At 42.2% G+C, this 27,887-nt stretch overlaps 1 protein-coding gene across 2 annotated transcripts; it reads right to left on the bottom strand.

Moving 5' to 3' along the window:
• Nucleotides 1-193: 193 nt before the first annotated feature.
• Nucleotides 194-26,872, bottom strand: LOC106591782 (cytochrome P450 3A27). 2 transcript variants are annotated; one of them, XM_045711245.2, is made up of 13 exons: nt 26,567-26,872; nt 26,306-26,399; nt 25,838-25,890; nt 23,579-23,678; nt 18,120-18,233; nt 16,001-16,089; nt 9,971-10,119; nt 9,732-9,859; nt 9,021-9,099; nt 6,390-6,550; nt 3,343-3,569; nt 2,650-2,812; nt 194-1,933 (listed from the first exon to the last, which is right to left on the bottom strand). In XM_045711245.2, exons 1-13 carry the CDS (start codon nt 26,638-26,640, stop codon nt 1,808-1,810), a joined length of 1,557 nt encoding a protein of 518 aa, XP_045567201.1. In that variant the 5' UTR covers nt 26,641-26,872; the 3' UTR covers nt 194-1,807. The 2 variants fall into 2 exon arrangements, with proteins under 2 accessions (XP_045567201.1, XP_082823941.1); XM_082967815.1 differs by lacking the exons at nt 23,579-23,678; nt 25,838-25,890; nt 26,306-26,399; nt 26,567-26,872 and adding an exon at nt 18,335-18,352.
• Between the last annotated feature and the right edge of the window lie 1,015 nt (nt 26,873-27,887).

Below are 27,887 nucleotides of genomic sequence, written 5' to 3'. Positions count from 1 at the left end.
TGGGATCTGAAAAGAAACGTGTGTGGATGACCAAGTTGTAACACTACATTTAGGCCTAGCTGAATGAAAATACAAATACAGTATGTCTTGATAAATGACACAAATCAATCTATACTGATTGTTCTCATGTATATTTGTGTGTGTTTGTGTCTTAAGTTTTGTTTTATGAACGTTAATAAATACACAGACGACCTTGTTCATTAGTGTGATGATTTTTATTGGTTTGTGATGATTAAAGTTAAAGCAAAGCAGCTACAGGGATCATTTCAACAGACAGTAAAGATGCTATTTTGGAATGACTGGACAGCAGAACACACAGAGGAACAGAATTAGAGTACAGTTCTAGAGAACACCAGCTAGAGTTCTACATTCTAGGAGAATTCCAGCCACCAGCCAGTAGTGTGCAGGATCCAGACATGACATCATGCCATGGATTTAATACCTCCTGGTGTCTAACTTTAACAAGACATGTACCCCTAATGCATCCATAGTATTACTATCTTTCTTTTATCTGGTGGAAATGGGTTTCTGAGTCCTACTCAAACCAAGCATGAGACTAAGACCAGGATTCAATCCCAGCACTTTGTCAGTTATGTGCCATTTTAAAGGTCATTTCTGATTGAACTGACATATCCTACATTCATTGTGAATGCAGTCTGATTATCATATTATATTAAGTAGCCTATTGAATCCCAGCCTGAATATTCAGTAGCCTATAGCTGGGTCAGGACTGAGTATTCAGTAGCCTATAGCAGGGTTAGGATAAGGACTGAATATTCAGTAGCCTATAGCAGGGTCAGGGTAAGGGCTGAGTATTCAGTAGCCTATAGCAGGGTTAGGGTAAGAACTGAATATTCAGTATCCTATAGCAGGGTAAGGGCTGAGTATATTATATTAAGTAGCCTATTGAATCCCAGCCTGAATATTCAGTAGTATATAGCAGGGTAAGGACTGAATATTCAGTAGCCGATAGATAGATAGACAGATAGATAGATGATAGATTGTGATATACTTAACAATAACGTTTCATGAGCTGAAATAAAAGATCCCAGAAATGTTCCATACGCACAAAAAGCCTATTTCTCTCAAATGTTGTCAACAAATTTGTTAACATACCTGTAAGTGAGCATTTTATCCTTTGTTAAGATAGTCCATCCACCTGACAGGTGTGGCATATCAAGAAGCTGATTTAACAGCATGATTATTACACAGGTGCACCTAGTGCTGGGGGCAATAACAGGCCACTCTAAAATGTGCAGTTTTGTCACACAACACAACCCAATGCCACAGTCAGCATCCTGACTGCAGGAATGTCCACCAGAGTATTTGCCAGATAATTGAATGTTCAGTTCTCTACCATATGCCACCTCCAACATTGTTTTAGAGAATTTGGCAGTACGTCATGTGAAATCCATAGATTAGGGCCTCATTTCAATTGATTGATTTCCTTATGTGAGCTGTAGCACAGCAAAATCTTTGAAATTGTTTCATGTTGCCTTTAGATTTTTGTTCAAGATAGATAGAAAGAGTGATAGGTAGGTAGGTAGGTAGGTAGGTAGATAGATAGATAGATAGATAGATAGATAGATAGATAGATAGATAGATAGATAGATAGATAGATAGATAGATAGATAGATAGATAGATAGATAGATAGATAGATAGATAGATAGATAGATAGATAGATAGATAGATAGATAGATAGATAGATAGATAGATAGATAGATAGATAGATAGATAGATAGATAGATAGATAGATGGATAGATGTTATGGTACTCCAGGGTAGGGTACAGTACTCCGGCATTTGGTCATGTTGCTGGACTCTTCAGAGAAATGGCGGTGGTGTTGCTAGAGGTGATGATACGGGGCTCCAGCCTCAGTTTGATTGGTCGTTTTGGCATCAGCAGAAACTGCTTGTCCATCTCCAATGGGATCTATAGAGAATAACAGAACAGAACATAACCTTGGTTGTCCATCTCCAACAGGATCTATAGAGAATAACAGACCATGTTGAAACAGGTGCTGACCATGTTAAAACCGGTGGTGACAATGTTAAAACAGGTGGTGACCATGTTAAAACAGGTGTTGACAACGCTAAAAAAGGTCGTGACCATGTTAAAACAGGTGGTAAACTTGTTAAAACAGGTGCTGACCATGTTAAAACAGGTGGTGAACTTCTTAAAATAGGAGGTGACCATGTTAAATGGGTGCTGACCTTGCTAAAATGGGTGCGGACAGTGATAAAATAGGTACTGACCATATTTTGGGTTGACCATTTTAAAACAGGTGGTGAACTTCTTAAGCAGGTGGTGACCATGTTAAAACAGGTGGTGACCATTTTAAAACAGGTGATGACCATGTTAAGACAGGTGGTGACCATGTTAAAACAGGTGGTGAACTTGTTAAAACAGGCGGTGATCATGTTAAAACAGGTGGTGATCATGTTAAAACAGGTGGTGACTATGTTAAAACAGGTGGTGATCATGTTGAAACAGGTGGTGATCATGTTGAAACAGGTGGTGACCATGTTGAAACAGGTGGTGACCATGTTAAAACAGGTGCTGCGGCAAGTGCAGCCTCTATCCAAATCTATGAATGATACTGATGTTTTGATGATGTCATATTCTGTCTGCTCAGGTGAGCGTCTCACCTCGGTCTCGTCGCAAACGGAGAAAGTGAAACTCTGGAGGATCTCGACCATGGCCAGTTTGATCATGATCAGGGCGAAACGCATCCCGATACAGTTCCTGGGCCCCGCCCCAAACGGCATGTATGTGTACGGATCAATAGACTCCTTGTTCTCCTTACTGAACCTGGACAGGGAGAGGGCAGACACATTACACATTGTATTGTAGTTGATTTGTGGTTGTGTTTCAGACACATAATACATTGCACTGCAGTATTATAATGCCCTGTAGTTGTGGTTACGTTGTAGCAAAATTAAATAATGATCTTGTATTGTGGTATTGTGGTTGTTTTGTGGTTGAATTGTGGTTGTGTTATGGTTGACTTGTGGTTGTGTTATGGTTGACTTGTGGTTGTGTTATGGTTGACTTGTGGTTGTGTTATGGTTGACTTGTGGTTATGTTATGGTTGACTTGTGGTTGTGTTAAGGTTGACTTGTGGTTGTGTTATGGTTGACTTAAGATTGTTTTGTGGTTGTGTTATAGTTGTGTAATGGTTGACTTGTGGTTATTTTGTGGTTGTGCTGTGGTTGTGTAATGGTTGTACAGTGGTTGTATTAAGGTTGTGTTATGGTTGTATTGTGGTTGTGTAATGGTTGTACTGTGGTTGTATTAAGGTTGTGTTATGGTTAGATTGTGGTTACGGTGCGGTCCAGTACCTCTCTGGTTTGAACTCCTCAGGGTCTGACCAGATCTCTGGGTCACGGTGGAGGGTCCACGTGGGAACCAGGACAACGCAGTCTTTGGGGATGACGATGCCGTTAATCTCCACCGTCTTCTTGGCGACCCTCTCCAGTCGCGGGGCGATGGGGTACAGTCTCAGAGACTCGTTCAACACACAGTCCAAATAGTCCATCTGCATCAGAGCTTCGTACTGGATTGGAGCCTGCACCAGGGTTACATACAAATCAGAACCTCACCACATTTGACACCAGGGTTACACACACATCAGTACCTCCCCACATCTGGCACAGGGGATACACACACATCAGTACCTCAACACATCTGACATTGAAAACCTTGTTGGGGAACACAGTATCTATCTCCTCCTGCAGTTTGGTCATGGTGTGGGGGTTACCTTGTTGGGGAACACAGTATCTATCTCCTCCTGCAGTTTGGTCATGGTGTGGGGGTTACCTTGTTGGGGAACACAGTATCTATCTCCTCCTGCAGTTTGGTCATGGTGTGGGGGTTACCTTGTTGGGGAACACAGTATCTATCTCCTCCTGCAGTTTGGTCATGGTGTGGGGGTTACCTTGTTGGGGAACACAGTATCTATCTCCTCCTGTAGTTTGGTCATGGTGTGGGGGTTACCTTGTTGGGGAACACAGTATCTATCTCCTCCTGCAGTTTGGTCATGGTGTGGGGGTTACCTTGTTGGGGAACACAGTATCTATCTCCTCCTGCAGTTTGGTCATGGTGTGGGGGTTACCTTGTTGGGGAACACAGTATGTATCTCCTCCTGCAGTTTGGTCATGGTGTGGGGGTTACCTTATTGGCAGGGGCGAAAATCTGATATCAACTTTGGAGGGGACAATTACATGAAATTTTCTCAAGAGCAATTCCTGAGGGGGACACCAAAAGTAGTGCTGTAACACATAGCCTACATTGTAATATGGTAAATGTATATTGAGGAACCAAAGAAATAAGGTGTTTGCCGTACTCCTAACTACCGGTACCCAAAACTACACAACTAATCACAACAGCAATACCATTGCCTTTAACAAATCTTAGTTCAGTCACCAGTTTAAGTTGAGAGTGGGGGTATCCATGGCATTTTCCAATTATGTTCCTATTTTACAAGTCAAAAAAATGGAGAACCTTTCATAATGTTGCCAAACAAAGACTCAACAAACTTACCTGAGACTCCCTGTCTCTGCCAGTCTGTCCCTGCATATCTGTCCCCAACTCTGCTGCCTGTGTACCATCTGTTGCCTGCTCTGCCTAATGACATCATTGTGAAACATTTCCATTAGAATTTCATTTCTTTCTTATGAACATTTTATCAACTAGTCTTTGAGATATTAGGCTACTAGGGTTCTTACTTTGCGTTTTGGTGTACTGAAAAATACTCTGATGTCCGTCTTTTATTTTTCTGCCATTTTTCCACCTGGCTGGCTGGCTACACACACACACAGTGTGTAGGTTATTTACAGTAGGAGATGGGCTTCTATCATCTTATCTTTTATCATTCTATTTGGGCTTCGATCTAAAAGGTAGCTAGCAAATGTGAAACGGATTAAAATGACAAGAGTTGACAGCTGTATGAGTTCACCATTTACACAACATATGCTGCAACCTTTTGACATTTTTATAGTTTGTTTCATATTGGCTGGCTTCCAACAATAGCTGAATTTGCAAAGCTAGCGAGCATCAATTCCGTTTCAGTGGTGTTTGCTATAATCTTTGCTACCTGGGTTAAATAAAGGTGAAATAAAATAAATAAATAAAAGTTCCCTTGCGACAATTTAGCTTTTGCAACGAGACCATTAAATATATTTAAGACAATGGTAGAAGAGAGTGTAGTTCTGTTCAGTTTGGACTTCAGTTTATCGCTAACCTTATCACAGGGACTTTGAAGCACTAACTTACATCATCTGCATGCTGATCTTGGAATAAATTGACGATAGCAAAGATTCCATCTTTGACGAGGCCACATAAATGGAATAGGTACTAGCTAGCTTACTAGTTAATATTTGCCCGCTAGCTCTGTATATTCAGCTAGTGTGTGTGCGCGATTGACTGGATTAACCTCAGGTCAGTTACGTTCATTGAGTGCCTTTCAGACAGTGGATACCACCCCTCTGTTACCTTGCCAATTAAGGAACTGGCAGTGGCTCAAACCATTGTGAGGCAAAGGGTGGGGGGGTCGCAATCTTTTGAAACTTAAAAACGCGCTATTAAGTGTCTATAATCAGCACAATTGCTTTCATTGCGTATTATTAATATTATTTAAATTACATAGTTATGTTTCAGTGATATATTGGGGGGGACAAATCATATTTTTCCCAGGATGGGGGGGTCGTGTCCCCCCCGTCCCCCCCGGGATTTCCGCCCCTGCTTGTTGGGGAACACAGTATCTATCTCCTCCTGCAGTTTGGACATGGTGTGGGGGTTACCTTGTTGGGGAACACTGTATCTATCTCCTGCAGTTTGGTCATGGTGTGGGGGTTACCTTGTTGGGGAACACAGTATGTATCTCCTCCTGCAGTTTGGTCATGGTGTGGGGGTTACCTTGTTGGGGAACACAGTATCTATCTCCTCCTGCAGTTTGGTCATGGTGTGGGGGTTACCTTGTTGGGGAATACAGTATCTATCCCCTCCTGCAGTTTGGTCATGGTGTGGGGGTTACCTTGTTGGGGAACACAGTATCTATCTCCTCCTGCAGTTTGGTCATGGTGTGGGGGTTACCTTGTTGGGGAACACAGTATCTATCTCCTCCTGCAGTTTGGTCATGGTGTGGGGGTTACCTTGTTGGGGAACACAGTATCTATCTCCTCCTGCAGTTTGGTCATGGTGTGGGGGTTACCTTGTTGGGGAACACAGTATCTATCTCCTCCTGCAGTTTGGTCATGGTGTGGGGGTTACCTTGTTGGGGAATACAGTATCTATCTTCTCCTGCAGTTTGGTCATGGTGTGGGGGTTACCTTGTTGGGGAACACAGTATCTACCTCCTCCTGCAGTTTGGTCATGACATGGGGATTACCTTGTTGGGGAACACAGTATCTATCTCCTCCTGCAGTTTGGCCATGACATGGGGGTTGGTTGCCAGGTTATAGGCCAGGAAACTCATAGTACTGCTGCTGGTCTCGTAGCCGGCGAAGATGAAGATCATGGCCTGAGACAAGATCTCATGATCAGTCAGTCCTGTGAAGGGAGAGAGAGAGAGAGAAAGAGAGAGATGAAGAGAATAGTTTGTAACAGGTCTGTGTTTGTAACAGTAGTTTACAGGTGTGTCTTGTGTACAGGTATGTGTTTTTAACAGGTGTGTGTTTGTAACAGGTGTGTGTTTGTAACAGTAATGTACAGGTGTGTGTTTGTAACAGTAGTTTACAGGTGTGTGTTGGTAACAGTAGTTTACAGGTGTGTGTTGGTAACAGTAGTTTACATGCGTGTGTTTGTAACAGTAGTTTACAGGTGTGTGTTGGTAACAGTAGTTTACATGCGTGTGTTTGTAACAGTAGTTTACAGATGTTTGTTTGTAACAGTAGTTTACAGGTGTGTGTTGGTAACAGCAGTTTACAGGTGTGTGTTGGTGACAGCAGTTTACAGGTGTGTCACATCCTGACCAGTAAAAGGGGTTATTTGTTATTGTAGTTTGGTCAGGGTGTGGCAGGGGGTGTTTGTTTTGTGTGTTTCGGTGTTTTTGGTTTATGTTCTATATTTTCTATTTCTATGTGTATATCTAGTTTTGTTTTTCTATGTTGGGTTTTTGGCAATGACCTCCAATTAGAGGCAGCTGGTTGTTGTTGTCTCTAATTGGAGGCCATATTTAGTTGGGTTTGTTTTCACTTGTGTTTTGTGGGTGGTTATTTTCTGTATCGCCTGGGAGCCTTATGGAACTGTTATCGTCATTTGTTTATTTTGTTTAAGTGTTTCCTTTAAATAAATTAACAAGATGAGCACTTTACCCGCTGTGCCTTGGTCCAATCCTTACGACGCACATGACAGAACCACCCACCAAAAAAGGACCAAGCAGCGGAAGAAGGAGCAGCAGGAGAGATATTTGGAGTCGTGGACTTGGGAGGAGATTTTAGATGGAAAGGGACCCTGGAGGCAGGCAGGGGAGTACCGGCGACCGAAGGAGGAACTGGAGGCAGCGAAGGCAGAACGACATTTCTGGGAGAGGAAAGTAAGGGAGCAACATGAGGCCGAGAGGCAACCCCCCCCCAAAAAAAATGGGGGGGGGCACACGGGGAGTTGGGCAGAGTCAGGATGGAGACCTGAGCCAACTCCCCGTGCTTATTATGGGGAGCGACGGATTAAGCAAATACCTTGTTATGCGGAGATATGCACTGTGTCGCCCATACGCGTGCACAGTCTGGTGCGGTCAATAAGGGCTCCGCAGCGTTGCCAGGCGAGAGTTGGCCGGCAGCCAGGGAGAAGTGCGCCGGCGCAGCGCATCTGGCCACCAGTGCATCTCCTCGGTCCAGTTTACCCTGTTCCTGCTCCTCACACTAGCCCTGAGGTGTGTGTTACTAGTCTGGCGCCTCCTAAACCAGCCCCACGCACCAGGCTTCCAGTGAGTCTGCCCAGTCCAGTACGTCCTGTTCCTGTTCCTGTTCCCTGCACTCATCCTCCAGTGCGCCTCCATAACCCGGTACAGCAAGTGCCTGCTGTGAGCACTCAGCCTCCAGCGACTCTCCTCAGCCCTGAGCCTCCAGCGGCGCTCCTCAGCCCTGAGCCTCCAGCGGTGCTCCTCAGCCCTGAGCCTCCAGCGACGCTCCACAGCCCTGAGCCTCCAGCAACGCTCCACAGCCCTGAGCCTCCAGCGACACTCTTCAGCCCTGAGCCTCCAGCGACGCTCCTCAGCCCTGAGCCTCCAGCAACGCTCCTCAGCCATGAGCCTCCAACGACGCTCCTCAGCCAGGAGCCTCCAGCGACGCTCCCCAGCCCGGAGTCTCCAGCCACGCTCCTCAGCCCGGAGTCTTCAGCCACGCTCCTCAGCCCGGAGTCTCCAGCCACGATCCTCAGCCCGGAGTCTCCAGCCACGCTCCCCAGCCTAGGGTCTTCTGAACGGGAGCTACGCCCAGAGCCAGAGCCACCTCCATAGTGGGAGGATTGGGAAGGGGGGTGTAGCACAGGGACCGTTGTTGACGGTGGCCACCCTCCCTTCCCTCCCTATAAGTTTTGAGTTATTTTTCTGGGGTTTTTGTTTTTGAGGTGCATTCGGGGTCTGCACCTTGGGGGGGGGGGGGTACTGTCACGTCCTGACCAGTAAAAGGGGTTATTTGTTATTGTAGTTTGGTCAGGGCGTGGCAGGGGGTGTTTGTTTTGTGTGTTTCGGTGTTTTTGGTTTATGTTCTATATTTTCTATTTCTATGTGTATATCTAGTTTTCTTTTTCTATGTTGGGTTTTTGGCAATGACCTCCAATTAGAGGCAGCTGGTTGTTGTTGTCTCTAATTGGAGGCCATATTTAGTTGGGTTTGTTTTCACTTGTGTTTTGTGGGTGGTTATTTTCTGTATAGCCTGTGAGCCTTATGGAACTGTTATCGTCGTTTGTTTATTTTGTTTAAGTGTTTCCTTTAAATTAATTAACAAGATGAGCACTTTACCCGCTGTGCCTTGGTCCAATCCTTACGACGCACATGACAAGGTGTTTGTTCGGCAGGTACCTTTAGTCTGGTCCTCTCCTGTCTTTGTGTCGCTGCCTTTCTGAGAGTCGATCATCAGCTGTAAGAAATCCACCCGACTCTGGAAGCAGATAGACATGAGGTCAAATTCGTCCAGTCACAACCAATACAAACAGATTCTATTGGATCTGGTCCAGTCACAACTAACACAAAACATATTCTACTGGATCTTGTCCAGTCACAACCAACACAAACAGATTCTAATTGATCTGGTCCAGTCACAACCAACACAAACAGATTCTAATTGATCTGGTCCAGTCACAACCAACACAAACAGATTCTAATGGATCTGGTCCAATCACAACCAACACAAACAGATTCTAATTGATCTGGTCCAGTCACAACCAACACAAACAGATTCCAATGGATCTGGTCCAATCACAACCAACATAAACAGATTCTAATGTATCTGGTCCAATCACAACCAACACAAACTGATTCTAATGGATCTCGTCCAATCACAACCAACACAAACAGATTCTAATATGAATGTAGATATTTGGGTCCCAATAATAGTTTTTTGAATTCCGACATGATATTGATATAGACATTCCATATTGGTGTCCATCACTAGTTAGATTACATAGTTACATTGTTACGTAATAAATAAATACAGAATATTACAATACAAATACAATTGTACAGATGAAAATATCAATATAACAATCAAATATGAACATAAAACATGTTTACAGTTGAGTTCCCAGTGTCACGTCCAGATTTGATCTTAGCCAGCGAGGCGTAAAAGAAGTCTGTCACCGCAGACGGGAAGAAAGAAAACTTCATCTTCTCCAAGATAGGACCTGTGAACGGAAACAAAGCTGGAGAAGGAGAGGAGAGGAACGTTTTACAGAAAGGTATACAACTTCATATGATTAAAAAGTTCAACTTTGTGTCTGTGTGTCTGGGTGTGTGTGCATGTGCGGTCTCACCGATTAGGAGGAACAGTGGGTTGAACAGGTCAAACTTGATCATTTTCTTAACATTGGAGACGAAGGGGTCTGAAGGGTTGTTCAGAGAGTCAATGTCCACACTGAAGGCTGTGCTGGTGACCACGTCCATACTGTAGGGCCCAAAGAACCTGCAACACAACCACAATTACACAACTACTGACCACAACTACACAACTACTGACCACAACCACGGACCACATCTACACAACTACTGACCACAACTACACAACTACTGACCACAACCACGGACCACATCTACACATCTACTGACCACAACTACACAACTACTAACCACAACAACTGACAACAACCACACAACTACTGACACACCACTACTCACCACACAACTACTGACCACACAACTACAGACCACAACTACTGACCACAACTGGTGACCGCACAACTACAGACCACAACTACAGACCGCACAATTGCTGACCATACAACTACTGGCCACACAACTATTGACCACGACCACAAAACAACTGACCACACAACTACTGACCACACAACTACTGACCACACCACTACTGACCACAACCACAAAACTACTGATCACACAACTACTGACCACACAACTACTGACCACACAAATACTGACCACAACCCCACAACTACTGACCACACAACTACTGACCACACAACTACTGACCACAACCAAACATCTACTGGCCACACAACTACTGACCACAACTACTGACCACAACCACACAAGTACTGACCGCACAACTACTGACTGCAACCATAAACTACCGACCACAACTACTGACCACACAACAACTGACCATAACCACACAACTACTGACCACAACCACACAACTACTGAACACACAACTACCGACCACAATTTCTCACCACAATTACTCACCACAACCACACAACTACCGACCACAACTCCTGACCACACAACTACTGACCACAATCACACAACTACTGACCACACAACTACTGACTACAACCACACATCTACTGACCACATAACTACAATGGCAAGAAAAAGTATGTGAACCGTTTGGAATTACCTGGATTTCTGCATAAATTTGTTATAAAATTTGATCTTATCTTCATCTTAGTCACAACAATAGACACACAGTCTGCTTAAACTAATAACACAAATTATTGTATTTTTCTTGTCTATATTGAATTCATCATTTTAACATTCAGTAGGTTGGAAAAAGTATGTGAACACCTACACTGAGGTCTTTTCGAATTGGAGTCAGGAGTCAGCTAACCTGGAGTCCAATCAATGAGACGAGATTGGAGATGTTGGTTTGAGCTGCCCTGCCCTATAAAAAACACTCACAAAACTTGACTTTGCTATTCACAAGAAGCATTGCCTGATGTGAACCATGCCTGGAACAAAAGAGATCCCAGAAGACCTAAGATTAAGAATTGTTAACTTGTATAAAGCTGGAAAGGGTTACAAAAGTATGTCTAAAAGCCTTGATGTTCAACAGTCCACGGTAAGACAAATTGTCTATAAATGGAGAAAGTTCAGCATTGTTGCTACTCTCCCTAGCAGTGGCCGTCCTGCAAAGATGACTGCAAGAGCACAGTGCAGAATGCTCAATGAGGTTAAGAAGAATCCTAGAGTGTCAGCTAAAGACTTACAGAAATCTCTGGAACATGCTAACATCTCTGTTGACGAGTCTACGATACGTAAAACAATAAACAAGAATGGTGCTCATGGGAGGACACCACGGAAGAAGCCACTGCTATCAAAAAAACAAACATTTCTGCACATCTGAAGTTCACAAAAGAGCACCTGGATGTTCCACAGCGCTACTGGAAAAATTGTCTGTGGACAGATGAAACTACAGTTGAGTTGTTTGGAAGGAACACCCAACACTATGTGTGGACAAAAAAAGGCACAGCACACCAACATAAAACCTCTTCCCAACTGTAAAGTATGGTGGAGGGAGCATCATTGTTTGGGGATGCTTTGCTGCCTCTGGGCCTTGACAGCTTGCTATCATCAACGGAAAAATAAATTCCCAAGTTAATCAAGACATTTTGCAGGAGATTGTAAGGCTATCTGTCTGCTAGTTGAAGCTCAACAGAAGTTGGGTGATGTAACAGGACAACGACCCAAAACACAGAAGTAAATCATCAACAGAATGGCTTCAAGAGAATAAAAAACGCCTTCTGGAGTAGCCCAGTCAGGGTCCTGACCTCAAAACGATTTAAAATGCTGTGGCATGACCTCGAGAGTGGTTCACACCAGACATCCTAAGAATATTGTGGAAGTGAAACAGTTTTGTAAAGATGAATGGTCCGAAATTCCTCCTGACCGTTGTGCAGGTCTGATCCACAACTACAGAAAACGTTTGGTTGAGGTTATTGCTGCCAAAGGAGGGTCAATCAGTTATTAAATCTAAGGGTTCACATACTTCTTCCACCCTGCACTGTGAATGTTTAAGGTGTTCACGGTGTATTCAATAAAGACATAAAAACATATAATTGTTTGTGTGTTATTAGTTTAAGCATACCATGTTTGTCTATAGTTGTGACTTGAAGATCAGATCAAAGTTTATGACCAATTTATGCCGAAATCCAGGTAATTCCATAGTGTTCACATACTTTTTCTTGCCACCGCACAACTACTGACCACAACTACTGACCACACAACGACTGACCGCAACTACTGACCACACAACTACCGACCACACAATTACTGACCACACAACTACTGACCACACAATTACTGACCACACAACTACTGGCCACACAACTACTGGCCACACAACTACTGGCCACACAACTACTGGCCACACAACTACTGACAACACAACTACGGACCACACAACTACCGACCACAACTACTGACAACACAACTACTGACCACAAACCTACTGACCACAACTACTGACCACAGCCGCACAACTACTGACCACACAACTATGGACCACAACCACACAACTACTGACCACAACTACTGACCACAACCACCCAACTACTGATCACAACTACTGACCGCACAACTACTGATGACAACCACACAAGTACTGTCCGCAACCAAACAACTACTGACCACACAACTATTGACCACACAACTACTGGCCACACAACTACTGACAACACAACTACGGACCACACAACTACCGACCACAACTACTGACAACACAACTACTGACCACAAACCTACTGACCACAACTACTGACCACAGCCGCACAACTACTGACCACACAACTATGGACCACAACCACACAACTACTGACCACAACTACTGACCACAACCACCCAACTACTGATCACAACTACTGACCGCACAACTACTGATGACAACCACACAAGTACTGTCCGCAACCACACAACTACTGACCACACAAACTACAGACCACACAACTACTGACCACACAACTACTGACCACACAACTATTGACCACACAACTACTGACCACACAACTATTGACCACACAACTACTGACCACACAACTACTGACCACACAAACACAGACCACACAACTACTGACCACACAACTACTGACCACACAACTATTGACCACACAACTATTGACCACACAACTACTGACCACACAACTACTGACCACACAACTACTGACCACACAACTATTGACCCCAACCACACAACTACTGACCACACAACTACTGACCACACTAGAGGTCGACCGATTATGATTTTTCGAAGCCGATTATAGATATATATAGATATATATATTTGTAATAAATGACAATTACAACAATACTGAATGAACAATGAACACTTTTATTGTAACTTAATATAATACATAAATAAAATCTATTTAGTCTCAAATAAATAATGAAACATGTTCAATTTGGTTTAAATAATGCAAAAACTAAGTGTTGGAGAAGAAAGTAAAAGTGCAACATGTGCCTTGTAACAAAGCTAACGTTTAAGTCCCTTGCTCAGAACATCAGAACATATGAAAGCTGGTGGTTCCTTTTAACATGAGTCTTCAATATTCCCAGGTAAGATGTTTTAGGTTGTAGTTAATATAGGAATTATAGGACTATTTCTCTCTATACGATTTGTATTTCATATACCTTTGACTATTGGATGTTCTTATAGGCACTTTAGTATTGCCAGTGTAACAGTATAGCTTCCGTCCCTCTCCTCGCTCCTACCTGGGCTCGAACCAGGAACACATCGACAACAGCCACCCTCGAAGCAGCGTTAGCCATGCAGAGCAAGGGGAAACAACTACTCCAAGTCTCAGAGCGAGTGCGTTTGAAACGCTATTAGCGCGCACCCGGCTAACTAGCTAGCCATTTCACATCGGTCACACCAGCCTTAAGTTCTTTGCTCAGAACATGAGAACATATGAAAGTAGTGATTCCTTTTAACATGAGTCTTCAATATTCCCAGTTGAGAAGTTTTAGGTTGTAGCTATTATAGGAATTATAGGACTATTTCTCTCTATGTTATTTGTATTTCATATACCTTTGACTATTGGATGTTCTTAAAAGCACTTTAGTATTGCCAGCCTAATCTTGGGAGGTGACAGGCTTGAAGTCATAAACAGCGCTGTGCATCCAAGCATTACTAAGAGCTGCTGTTTGAATGAATACTTACGAGCCTGCTGCTGCCTACCACTGCTCAGTCAGACTGCTCTATCAAATATCAAATCATATACTTAATCATAATATAATAAACACACAGAAATACGAGCCTTTGGTAATTAATATGGTCAAATCCAGAACCTCTCATTACGAAAATAAAACGTTTATTCTTTCAGTGAAATACAGATCCGTTCCGTATTTTATCAAATGGGTGGCAACCCTAAGTCTAAATATTACTGTTACATTGCACAACCTTCAATGTTATGTCATAGTTATTTAATATTCTTGCAAATTAATTACGGACTTTGTTCGGAATAAATGGCCTTTCAACAGTTCGCAACGAGCCCGGCGGCCCAAACTGCTGCATATACCCTGACTCTGATTGCACTGAACGCAAGAGAAGTGACATAATTTCCCTAGTTAATACTGTCTGCTAACATGAATTTATTTTAACTACATATGTAGGTTAATAAATATACTTGTGTACTGATTTCAAGAAAGGCATTGATGTTTATGGTTAGGTACGTTATTGCAACGATTGTGCTTTTTTTCGTGAATGCGCATTTGTTAAATCATCAAGTTGAAGTAGGCTGTGACTCGATGATAAATTAACAGGCACCACATTGATTATATGCAACGCAGAACAAGCTAGTTAACCTAGTAATATTATCAACCATGTGTAGTAAACTAGTGATTATGTGAAGATTGATTGTTTTTATAAGATACGTTTAATGCTAGCTAGCAACTTACCTTGGCTCCTTGCAGCTACAAGGTCCTTTTGATGCTGCAATCGCATAACAGGTGGTCAGACTGCCACGCAGTCTCCTCGTGGATTGCAATATAATCGGCCATAAACGGCGTCCAAAAAGGCCGATCACCGATTGTTATGAAATCTTGATATCTTGACCACACAACTACTGACTAAAACTACTGACCAGCTAGCAGCTTCTTTAAATAGTTCCCGCAAAACACCAGTCTCAACGTCAACAGTGAAGAGGCGACTCCGGGATTCTGGCCTTCTAGGCAGAGTTCCTCTGTCCAGTGTCTGTGTTCTTTTGCCCATTTTAATCTTTTCTTTTTTTTGGCCAGTCTGAGATATAGCTTTTTTTTAAACTCTGCCTAGAAGGCCAGCATACCAGTTTGCGCTGTTCTGTGAAGGAACTAGTACACAGCGTTGTACGAGATCTTCAGTTTCTTGGCAATTTCTCGCATGGAATAGCCTTCATTTCTCAGAACAAGAATAGACTGACGAGTTTCAGAAGAAAGTCTTTGTTTCTGGACATTTCGAGCCTTTAATCAATCCCACAAATGCTGATGCTCCAGATACTCAACTAGTCTAAAGAAGGCCAGTTGTATTACTTCTTTACTCAGAACGACAGTTTTCAGCTGTGCTAACATAATTGCGAAAGGGTTTTCTAAGTGTCAAGCCAGAGATTCGAGGTTAGAGGTCAGAGGTCAGGACTCACTCCTTCAGTTCGATGGCCTGGTCTTTATCTGCCTGCTTCTTCATTCCGCTCAGCAGGTTAGAAGAGTGCTGCTTCATGATACAAAACATCTATATATATATATAGAGAGAGAGAGAGAGAGAGAGACAGAGAGAGAGGTTAGCAGAGTGCTGTTCCATGATTAGGGTTGAATGGCCATAACTCGGTTACCGAGAGTTACCGCACAAAACCACTCCCTTTTCCTGGGATAAATAACTAAGAGACACCAGTAAATTATGCTCCTTAGCTCTTGGATTCCCATTCAGGAAAAGCTAGACTAGAATAGCTTGCTGGACATTGTTGTTGTTGTTGCATTTCCTATACAAATAGACTAATCGAAGAGGGATGCAAGCTCTTGTTTGCTGAATGTTAAGAGCGAACGTGCAATGGCGGTAAGCTATAGCAGTTATTTACTCAGACTCATATAACAATTAAATCTTTGTGAAGAGAAGTGAAAGCCATCTGCATCTAATTCTAGTCCTATATTATGATTCAAGCATGTCATTAGAATGAAGAAGATAGGGGTCCTGGGTATCGCAGTGGTCAAAAGCCCTGCACAGCCTGGTGTTCGATCCCAGGCTGTGTCACAACCGACCTTGACCGTGAACCCCAAAGGATTGCACATAATTGGCCCAGAGCCATCCGGGACCTTGGCTTATCGTGCTTTAGCGACTCTGTGTGACAGGGCCGGGCGCCTGCAAACTGACTCTGGTTGTCAGTCGAACGGTGTTTCACATTAGTGATGCTGACATCTGGGTCAAGCAAGAAGTAGGTGGTCATGTGTTTCACATTAGTGCTGCTGACATCCGGTGAAACTGGAAGTAGGTGGTCAAACGGGTCATGTTTCAGAGGACGCATGACTCCACCTTTGAACAATAATCTAAATAAGGTATCTGTTTATTATATTTAATAAATTTGCAAAAATGTCAAAAAAACGGTTTTCACTTTGTCATTGTGTGTAGTAGATTGATGAGGGAAAATATGTATTTAATACATTTTAGAATAAGGCTGTAACGTAACAAAATGTGGAAAAAGGGTCTGAATACTTTCCGAATGCACTGTATATACTGTTTCTAGTAAAGGCTCATCCTATTTAGCTATTGCTGTATAAATACTATTCTATCGATGTATTCTACAGATTTGCTATATAATCTGTCTACATACTGTCCATAATGTCTGTACATCCCATCACATATATACATATATATAATTTTATACTCCAGACTTCGACATTGCTCATCCTAATATTTCTATATTTCTTAATTCCATTATTTTTCTTTTAGACTATTGTGTATTGTTGTGTATTGTTAAATATTAGCGCATTTCACTACCCCCGCATCTGCTAAATATGTGTTTTCTACAAATACAATTTGATTTGATTTAGGTTTGAGTTCATAACAAGCGATGAGTTTATAAAGAGTTTATAACAAGCTATAATGAGTTTATAAAGAGTTTATAACAAGTCATAATGAGTTTATAAAGAGTTTATAACTAGCTATAATGAGTTTATAAAGAGTTTATAACAAGCTATAAAGAGTTAATAGTTTATAACAAGCTATAATGAGTTTATAAAGAGTTTATAACAAGCTATAATAAGTTAAAGAGTTTATAACAAGCTATAATGAGTTTATATAGAGTTTACAACAAACTATAATGAGTTTATAACAAGTTAATTACAAGCTATAATAAAGCACTTATAAAGAGTTTATAACACGTTTATAACAAGCTATAATGAGTTTATAAAGAGTTTATAACAAGCTATAATGAGTTTATAAAGAGTTTATAACAAGCTATAATGAGTTTGTAAAGAGTTTATAACAAACTATAATGAGTTTATAAAGAGTTTATAATGAGCTATAATGAGTTTATAAAGAGTTTCTAACGAGCTACAATGACATAATAGAGTTTATAACAAACTATAATGAGATAAAGAGTTTATAACAAGCTATAATGAGGTTAAGAGTTTATAACAAGCTATAATGAGTTTATGAAGAGTTTATAACAAGCTAAAATGAGATAATAAAGAGTTTATAACAAGCTATAAAGCGTTTATAACATGTTGATAAAACATAGAAAGGGAGAGATGGAGGGATGGTTCTACCTCTTTTAGTCGTCCAGAGGTAAAGGAAGGTGAGAGGACACTGCGGATCCGTCTCCATGTATCGTCCTCGGCAAAGGACACCGCATCAAACAGCTCGCCGTTCAGATGGAACTTCTAATACATGGAGGGCAGTTGTATTAATTATCAAACAGCTCACCATTCAGACAGAATTCTAAAACATGGAGGACAGTTGTATTAATTATCAAACAGCTCACCATTCAGACAGAATTCTAAAACATGGAGGACAGTTGTATTAATGATCAAACAGCTCACTGTTCAGACAGAAGTCCTAAAACACGGAGGACAGTTGTATTAATGATCAAACAGCTCACTGTTCAGACAGAAGTCCTAAAACACGGAGGACAGTTGTATTAATTATCAAACAGCTCACCATTCAGACAGTTATAACAATTATATGATTTAATAATGATCATAGTATTTCTTTATTTGTTTCTATCTTCTGAGCTCGTGCTGCTAGGTGACCTAAACTGGCACATGCTTAACACCCCAGTCATCCTACAATCTAAGCTTGATGCCCTCAATTTTACAAATATTATCAATGAACCTACAAGGTACCACCCCAAAGCCGTAAACACGGGCACCCTCAAAGATATCATCCTAACCAACTTGCCCTCTAAATTAGAGGTCGACCGATTATGATTTTTCAACGCCGATACCGATTATTGGAGGGCCCAAAAAAGGCGATACCGATTAATCGCCCGTTTTTTAAATTAATTTATATGTAATAATGACAATTACAACAATACTGAATGAACACTTATTTTATCTTAATATAATACATCAATAAAATCAATTTAGCCTCAAACAAATAATGAAACATGTTCAATTTGGTTTAAATAATGCAAAAACAAAGTGTTGGAGAAGAAAGTAAAAGTGCAATATGTGCCATGTAACAAAGCTAACGTTTAAGTTCCTTGCTCAGAACATATGAAAGCTGGTGGTTCCTTTTAACATGAGTCTTCAATATTCCCAGGTAAGATGTTTTAGGTTGTAGTTATTATAGGAATTATAGGACTATTTCTCTCTATACGATTTGTATTTCATATACCTTTGACTATTGGATGTTCTTACAGGCACTTTAGTATTGCCAGTGTAACAGTATAGCTTCCGTCCCTCTCCTCGCTCCTACCTGGGCTCGAACCAGGAACACATCGACAACAGCCACCCTCGAAGCAGCGTTACCCATGCTGAGCAAGGGGAAACAACTACTCCAAGTCTCAGAGCGAGTGACGTTTGAAACGCTATTAGCGCACACCCGGCTAACTAGCTGGCCATTTCACATCAGTTACACCAGCCTAATCTTGGGAGTTGAGAAGCTTGAAGTCATAAACAGCGCAATGCATTGCGAAGGGCTGCTGGCAAAACGCACGAAAGTGCTATTTTGAATGAATGCTTAGGAGCCTGCTGCTGCCTACCATCGCTCAGTCAGACTGCTCTATCAAATCATAGACTTAATTATAACATAATAACACACAGAAATACGAGCCTTAGGTCATTAATATGGTCGAATCTGGAAACTATAATCTCGAAAACAAAAAGTTATTCCTGTTACATTGCACAACCTTCAATGTTATGTCATAATTACGTAGAATTCTGGCAAATTAGTTCGCAACGAGCCAGGCGGCCCAAACTGTTGCATATACCCTGACTGCGTGCAATGAACGCAAAATTACACAATTTCACCTGGTTAATATTGCCTGCTAACCTGGATTTCTTTTAGCTAAATATGCAGGTTTAAAAATATATACTTCTGTGTATTGATTTTAAGAAAGGCATTGATGTTTATGGTTAGGTACAGTCGTGCAACGATTGTGCTTTTTTTCACAAATCCGCTTTTGTTAAATCATCCCCCGTTTGGCGAAGTCGGCTGTCTTTATTAGGAAGATATAGTCTTCACAGTTCGCAACGAGCCAGGCGGCCCAAACTGCTGCATATACCCTGATTCTGTTTGCAAGAGAAGTGACACATTTTCCCTAGTTAAAAGAAATTCATGTTAGCAGGCAATATTAACTAAATATGCAGGTTTAAAAATATATACTTGTGTATTGATTTTAAGAAAGGCGTTGATGTTTATGGTTGGAGCAACGTGTACCTAAGAGGTTATATGCAACGCAGGACAGGCTAGATAAACTAGTAATATCATCAACCATGTGTAGTTAACTAGTGATTATGATTGATTGATTGTTTTTATAAGATAAGTTTAATGCTAACTAGCAACTTACATTGGCTTCTTACTGCATTCGCGTGGAGTGCAATGTAAAGCAGGTGGTTAGAGTGTTGGACTAGTTAACCGTAAGGTTACAAGATTGAATACCTGAGCTGACTAGGTAAAAATCTGTCGTTCTGCCCCTGAACAAGGCAGTTAACCCACCGTTCCTAGGCCGTCATTGAAAGTAAGAATGTGTTCTTAACTGACTTGCCTAGTTAAATAAAGGTCTTTAAAAAAAATGGCACATTTAAAAAAAAAAAAAAATTTTAATCGGTCAAATCGGCGTCCAAAAATACAGATTTCCGATTGTTATGAAAACTTGAAATAGGCCCTAATTAATCGGCCATTCCGATTAATCGGTAAACCTCTACTCTAAATACACCTCTGCTGTTTTCAACCAAGATCTCAGCGATCACTGCCTCATTGCCTGCATCCGTAATGGGTCAAACGACCTCCACTCATCAATGTCAAATGCTCCCTGAAAGACTTCAGCGAGCAGGCCTTTCTAATCGACCTGTCCCGGGTATCCTGGAAGGATATTGACCTCATCCCGTCAGTAGAGGATGCCTGGTTATTTTTTTTAAATGCCTTCCTCACCATCTTAAATAAGAATGCCCCATTCAAGAAATGTAGAACCAGGAACAGATATAGCCCTTGGTTCTCTCCAGACCTGACCGACCTTAACCAACACAAAAACATCCTGTGGCATTCTGCATTAGCATCGAACAGCCCCCGTGATATGCAACTTTTAAGGGAAGTTAGAAACCAATATACACAGGCAGTTAGAAAACCCAAGGCTAGCTTTTTCAAGTAGAAATTTGCTTCCTGCAACACAAACTCAAAAAAGTTCTGGGACACTGTAAAGTCCATGGAGAATAAGAACACCTCCTCCCAGCTGCCCACTGCACTGAGGATAGGAAACTCTGTCACCACCGATAAATCCACTACAATTGAGAATTTCAAGAAGCATTTTTCTACGGCTGGCCATGCTTTCCACCTGGCTACCCCTACCCCGGTCAACAGCACTGCACCCCCCACAGCAACTCGCCCAAGCCTTCCCCATTTCTCCTTCTCCCAAATCCAGTCAACTGATGTTCTGAAAGAGCTGCAAAATCTGGACCCCTACAAATCAGCAGGTCTAGACAATCTGGACCCTTTCTTTCTAAAATGATCTGCCGAAATTGTTGCAACCCCTATTACTAACCTGTTCAACCTCTCTTTCGTGTCGTCTGAGATTCCCAAAGATCGGAAAGCAGCTGCGGTCATCCCCCTCTTCAAAGGGGGGGACACTCTTGACCCAAACTGCTACAGAGCTATATCTATCCTACCCTGCCTTTCTAAGGTCTTCGAAAGCCAAGTCAACAAACAGATTACCGACCATTTAGAATCCCACCGCACCTTCTCTGCTATGCAATCTGGTTTCAGAGCTGGTCATGGGTGCACCTAAGCCACGCTCAAGGTCCTAAACGATATCTTAACCGCCATCGATAAGAAACAATACTGTGCAGCCGTATTCATTGACCTGGCCAAGGCTTTCGACTCTGTCAATCACCACATCCTCATCGGCAGACTCAATAGCCTTGGTTTCTCAAATGATTGCCTCGCCTGGTTCACCAACTACTTCTCTGATAGAGTTCAGTGTGTCAAATCGGATGGCCTGTTGTCCAGGCCTCTGGCAGTCTCTATGGAGGTGCCACAGGGTTCAATTCTTGGGCCGACTCTTTTCTCTGTATACATCAATGATGTCGCTCTTGCTGCTGGTGAGTCTTTGATCCACCTCTACGCAGACGACACCATTATGTATACTACTGGCCCATCTTTGGACACTGTGTTACCAACCCTCCAGACGAGCTTCAATGCCCTACAACTCTCCTTCCGTGGTCTCCAACTGCTCTTAAATAAAAGTAAAACTAAATGCATGCTCTTCAACCGATCGCTGCCTGCACTTGCCCGCCCGTCCAGCATCACTACTCTGGACGGTTCCGACTTGGACAACTACAAATACCTAGGTGTCTGGTTAGACTGTAAACTCTCTTTCCAGACTCACATCAAACATCTCCAATTCAAAGTGAAATCTAGAATTGGCTTCCTATTTCGCAACAAAGCATCCTTCACTCATGCTGCCAAACATACCCTTGTAAAACTGACCATCCTACCGATCCTCGACTTCGGCAATGTCATTTACAAAATAGCCTCCAATACCCTACTCAATAAATTGGATGCAGTCTATCACAGTGCCATCCGTTTTGTCACCAAAGCCCCATATACTACACACCACTGCGACCTGTACGCTCTCGTTGGCTGGCCCTCGCTTCATACTCGTCCAGGTCATCTACAAGACCCTGCTAGGTAAAGTCCCCACTTATCTCAGCTTGCTGGTCACCATAGCAGCACCCACCTGTAGCACGCGCTCCAGCAGGTATATGTCTCTAGTCACCCCCAAAGCAAATTCCTCCTTTGGCCGCCTCTCCTTCCAGTTCTCTGCTGCCAATGACTGGAATGAACTACAAAAATCTCTGAAACTGGAAACACTGATCTCCCTCACTAGCTTTAAGCACCAGCTGTCAGAGCAGCTCACAGATTACTGCACCTGTACATAGCCCATCTATAATTTAGCCCAAACAACTACCTCTTCCCCTACTGTATTTATTTATTTTGCTCCTTTGCACCCCATTATTTCTATTTCTACTTTGCACATTCTTCCACTGCAAGTCTACCATTCCAGTGTTTTACTTGCTATATTGTATTTAATTCACCACCATGGCCTTTTTTTGCCTTTACCTCCCTTATCTCACCTCATTTGCTCACATTGTATATAGACTTATTTTTCTACTGTATTATTGACTGTATGTTTGTTTTACTCCATGTGTAACTCTGTGTTGTTGTATGTGTCAAACTGCTGTGCTTTATCTTGGCCAGGTCGCAACTGTAAATGAGAACTTGTTCTCAACTTGCCTACCTGGTTAAATAAAGGTGAAATAAAATAAAATAAATACAACTTTACATAATATTCACACTACTTTAAAATGTATGAATAATGAATGCCACAAATAATGCATTAATAATATCAGTAATAATTTTAGGGTTATTATTTTTCCGATTATCATTAGGGGTGTGTGTGTGTGTGTGTGTGTGTGTGTGTGTGTGTGTGTGTGTGTGTGTGTGTGTGTGTGTGTGTGTGTGTGTGTGTGTGTGTGTGTGTGTGTGTGTGTGTGTGTGTGTGTCTCACCATGCGGTTGGTGAAGATGTTGAAACACTCTTTAATCAGGACGGTCTTGATCATGCTTTTGTCCATGGTACACAGAACAGGCTGCCTCCCATCATAGATCCTTCACAGAGGAGAAACATACCTGGCTTTAACCACTATATATACACCTACATGGTACACAGAACAGGCTGCCTCCCATCATAGATCCTTCACAGAGGAGAAACACACCTGGCTTTAACCACTATATATACACCTACATGGTACACAGAACAGGCTGCCTCCCATCATAGATCCTTCACAGAGGAGAAACACACCTGGCTTTAACCACTATATATACACCTACATGGTACACAGAACAGGCTGCCTCCCATCATAGATCCTTCACAGAGGAGAAACACACCTGGCTTTAACCACTATATATACACCTACATGGTACACAGAACAGGCTGCCTCCCATCATAGATCCTTCACAGAGGAGAAACACACCTGGCTTTAACCACTATATATACACCTACATGGTACACAGAACAGACTGCCTCCCATCATAGATCCTTCACAGAGGAGAAGCACACACCTGGCTTTAACCACTATATATACACCTACATGATACACAGAACAGACTGCCTGCCATCATAGATCTTTCACAGAGGCAATTTGTTAGTCACAGCCTCATTCTAAAATTGATTAAATAAATAAAACCCCACATAAATCTTCACACAATACCCCATAATGAGAAGCGAAAAACAGAAAAACCTTATTTACATAAGTATTCAGACCCTTTGCTATGAGACTCCAAATTGAGCTCAGGTGCATCCTGTTTCCATTGATCATGCTTGAGATGTGTCTACAACTTGATTGGAGTCCACTTGTGGTAAATTCCACTGATTGAACCTTATTTGGAAAAGCACACACCTGTCGATATAAGGTCCCACACTTGACAGTGCATGTCAGAGCAAAAACCAAGCCATGAGGTCAAAGGAATCATCCATAGAGCTCAGAGACAGGATTGTGTCGAGCCACAGATCTGGGGAACATTTCTGGAGCATTGAAGGTCCCTAAGAACACAGTGGCCTCCATCATTCTTTAATCAAAGAAATCTGGAACCACCAAGACTCTTCCTAGAGCTGGCCACCAAGCCAAACTGAGCAATCAGGGGAGAAGGGCCTTGGTCAGGGAGGTGACCAAGAACCCGATGGTCACTCTGACAGAGCTCCAGAGTTCCTCTGTGGAGATGGGAGAACCTTCCAGGAGGAGAAACATCTCTACAGCACTCCACCAATCAGGCATTTATGGTAGTGGCCAGACGGAAGCCACTCCTCTGTAAAGTGGTAAATGACAGCCCGCATGGAGTTTGCCAAAAGGTACATAAAGACTCTCAGACCATGAGAAACAAGGTTCTCTGGTCTGACGAAACCAAGATTAAACTGGAGGAAACCTGGCACCATCCCTACGGTGAAGCATGGTGGTGGCAGCATCATGATGTGGGGATGTTTTTCAGTGCCAGGGACTGGCAGACTAGTCAGGATTGAGGGACAGATGAACGGAGAAAAGTACAGAGAGATCCTTGATGAAAACTTGCTCAAGAGCTCTCAGGACCTCAGACTGGGGTGAAGGTTCACCTTCCAGCATGACAACAACCCTAAGCACACAGCCAAGACAACGCAGGAGTGGCTTTGGGACAAGTCTCTGAATGTCCTTGAGTGGCCCAGCCAGAGACCGGATCTGCAAAGAAGAATTGGAGAAACTCCCCAAATATTGGTGTGCCAAGCTTGTACCATTATACACAAGAAGACGCGAGGCTGTAATTTCTGCCAAAAGTGCTTCAACAAAGTACAGAGTAAAGGGACTGAATACTTATGTAAATATAATATTTCAGTTTGACATTTTTTATATATTTGCAAAAAAATCTAAAAATCAGTTTTTGATTTGTCATTATGGGGTATTGTGTGTGTAGATTGATGAGGGGAAAAAACAATTAAATCCATTTTAGAATAAGGCTGTAATGTAACAAAATGTGGAAAAGGTGAAGAGGTCTGAGTACACCTACAATCCTACATGATACACAGAACAGACTCCCTCCCATCATAGATCCTTCACAGAGGAGAAACACAGACACACATTTAACCACCTCATATAAAACTACAAAGAAAACATTATTCTGGTTGCTGATATAATTAATACTATTCCTCATGGTCACATGACAGCTCGAGCAGGTGATTCATTGAAAGAACCTAGTACAGTTGTGAGTCATAATAGTACGGTACAGCCAACTGAACTCACCCCCAGATTCTCCCGTACTTCTGAAAGCACTCTGTGTCAAAGTTAGTGAAACCCTGCACACAGAGAGACAGAGAGGTAGAGAGAGAGAGAGAGAGCGATAGAGAGACAGAGAGGTAGAGAGAGAGAGAGAGAGAGATAGAGAGAGGTAGAGAGAGAGAGCGAGAGAGACAAAGAGAGAAAGAAACAAAACAGCTGATTCATGCCTGGTCATGTAGGTGTGTCTTACTCCTGAACAGAGAACACACCTGAAACAGGTGAGGGTTGAGGAGGGTTTGTTATTTTCTATGGTACCCAGGGTCAAGCAACACAAATGCTACACTGATCATATCTCATTTCACCTTTTATTTATCTATTTTTCAAACAACTGGCTAGTCCTCTTTTTCCTTCTCAATGTATTGTTTTACATGGGGGGAAAATACACAATTGTTTAAAATATGAAAGAGATGTTTATCCTGAATGTGTACTAACCTTTTTATACTCCATCATTGTGCCAATGTAAGGTAGGGGTTTGGGACCAGGGACACCCATCTTAGTGAAAACACCATAGGGCCAGTACCCGTACCTGTACACACAAGTTAACTAGTAATATGTTCTACAGAAGTATAAAAAATATATATCTTATCTTGCATTGTTGGAAGAGGACCCCTAACTAAGCATTTCACTGCTAGTCTACACCGGTTAACTACGATAAATGTGACAAATAACATTTGATTTGATGTAAGTCCTTACACTACTATTAGGGTGATGAGGAGGGCTAGGAGGGTCCACGTCTCAGCGGAGAAGTATGGCAGAAAACTCATCATCTTTCCTCCGGTTTGGCTCACTGCCGCTTCTGAAAACAAAGGCTCCGTTTTCTCTCAGGTTCGTTCAGGTTCACTTGTCTAATGGTCTGACAGGTTTTGAGTTGTTTTCTCTGTCAGGTTCTAGTGTGGTTCTTCTGTGCACGCGGCAGATCTCAACTACCGACCGTTGCTCTTCTCCCTACTCTGTCTGAGACCGTGCAGGTTACAAGTTATTATTGTATCAGGTGGGAAAAGCACATGTGTGATGGTAGCTAGAATAATGATGTCACAATGGAATTTGGGGTTTGCTTTCAAAATAAGAGTTCCATACTGAAACTGATGCAAACAGATACATATAGTGGAATAATGCCATATTTGGATTAGATCATGCTAAACAAGGTTAGAATGTTGTTATATGAATTAAACAAAAGACAATAAGTAGGTAATTTGACACACAACAAAAATGTGTTGAAGTCGCACTGTGGCTGTATTATAATTGATTTGGGACATACTTCTATTTTACTGTACAGCGTTACCTCTGGATCTTGGGTCCATGAAATGTGAAGAGTTTGCACAAATATTAGCATCGTAGCTCTTATTGCAGGACTTTAACTGTGGGCAATCACCTCACAATTCCATAACCTTTATTTAACTAGGCAAAATCTTATTTAAAATGACAGCCTACCCCGGCCAAACCCGACGACGCTGGGCCAACTGTGCACCGCCCTATGGGACTCCCAATCATGGCCGGATGTGATACAGCCTGCATTCGAAACAGGGACTTTAGTGACGCCTCTTGCACTGAGATGCAGTGCCTTAGACCGCTGTGCCACTCGGGAGCCCTGTACATTGCAATATGAATGTTCAATAGGCACTATAGGCTGAATTGTGAGGTGATTTCCCACAGTTAAAGTCCCGCAAAAAGAGCTACGATGCTAATATTTGTGTGAACTCATAATTGTAATCCGTGGGTGTCAATGAGTAGGTTGGTACCCCATGTCATGAACCCAAGATCCATAAGGCTGTACCCCACGTCATGATCCCCAGATCCATAAGGCTGTACCCCGTGTCATGAACCCAAGATCCATAAGGCTGTACATTGAAGGTATGTTGCAGTCCTGAAGACTATACATCTACAGTGCAATTTTAACATATGTTTTGTGGTGTCAAATTAACTAAATATTGTATTTTTTATGAATTTATATAACATATTCCAAACATGTTTATCATTATACAGTCCCTCCAGGATTTCGCAGTATTTATATGTG

The sequence above is a fragment of the Salmo salar genome, chromosome 02 (assembly GCF_965601325.2).
Source record: "Salmo salar chromosome 02, fSalSal1, whole genome shotgun sequence".
NCBI classification, from domain to species: domain Eukaryota; kingdom Metazoa; phylum Chordata; class Actinopteri; order Salmoniformes; family Salmonidae; genus Salmo; species Salmo salar.
The sequence above is the reverse complement of the archived record's forward strand: the minus strand, read 5'-3'. Positions and strand labels throughout refer to the sequence as shown.

Bases quoted from the DNA above. Each gene is read 5' to 3' on its own strand.
- LOC106591782 (XM_045711245.2), bottom strand. From the start codon at position 26,640: ATGATGAGTTTTCTGCCATACTTCTCCGCTGAGACGTGGACCCTCCTA. The intron at 9,860-9,970 runs GTGAGACCGCAC...CTCCTTCTCCAG, and splicing joins CCCACTGTTCCTCCTAATCG to CTTTGTTTCCGTTCACAGGT. The intron at 2,813-3,342 runs GTACTGGACCGC...CTCCCTGTCCAG, and splicing joins GAGGAGTTCAAACCAGAGAG to GTTCAGTAAGGAGAACAAGG.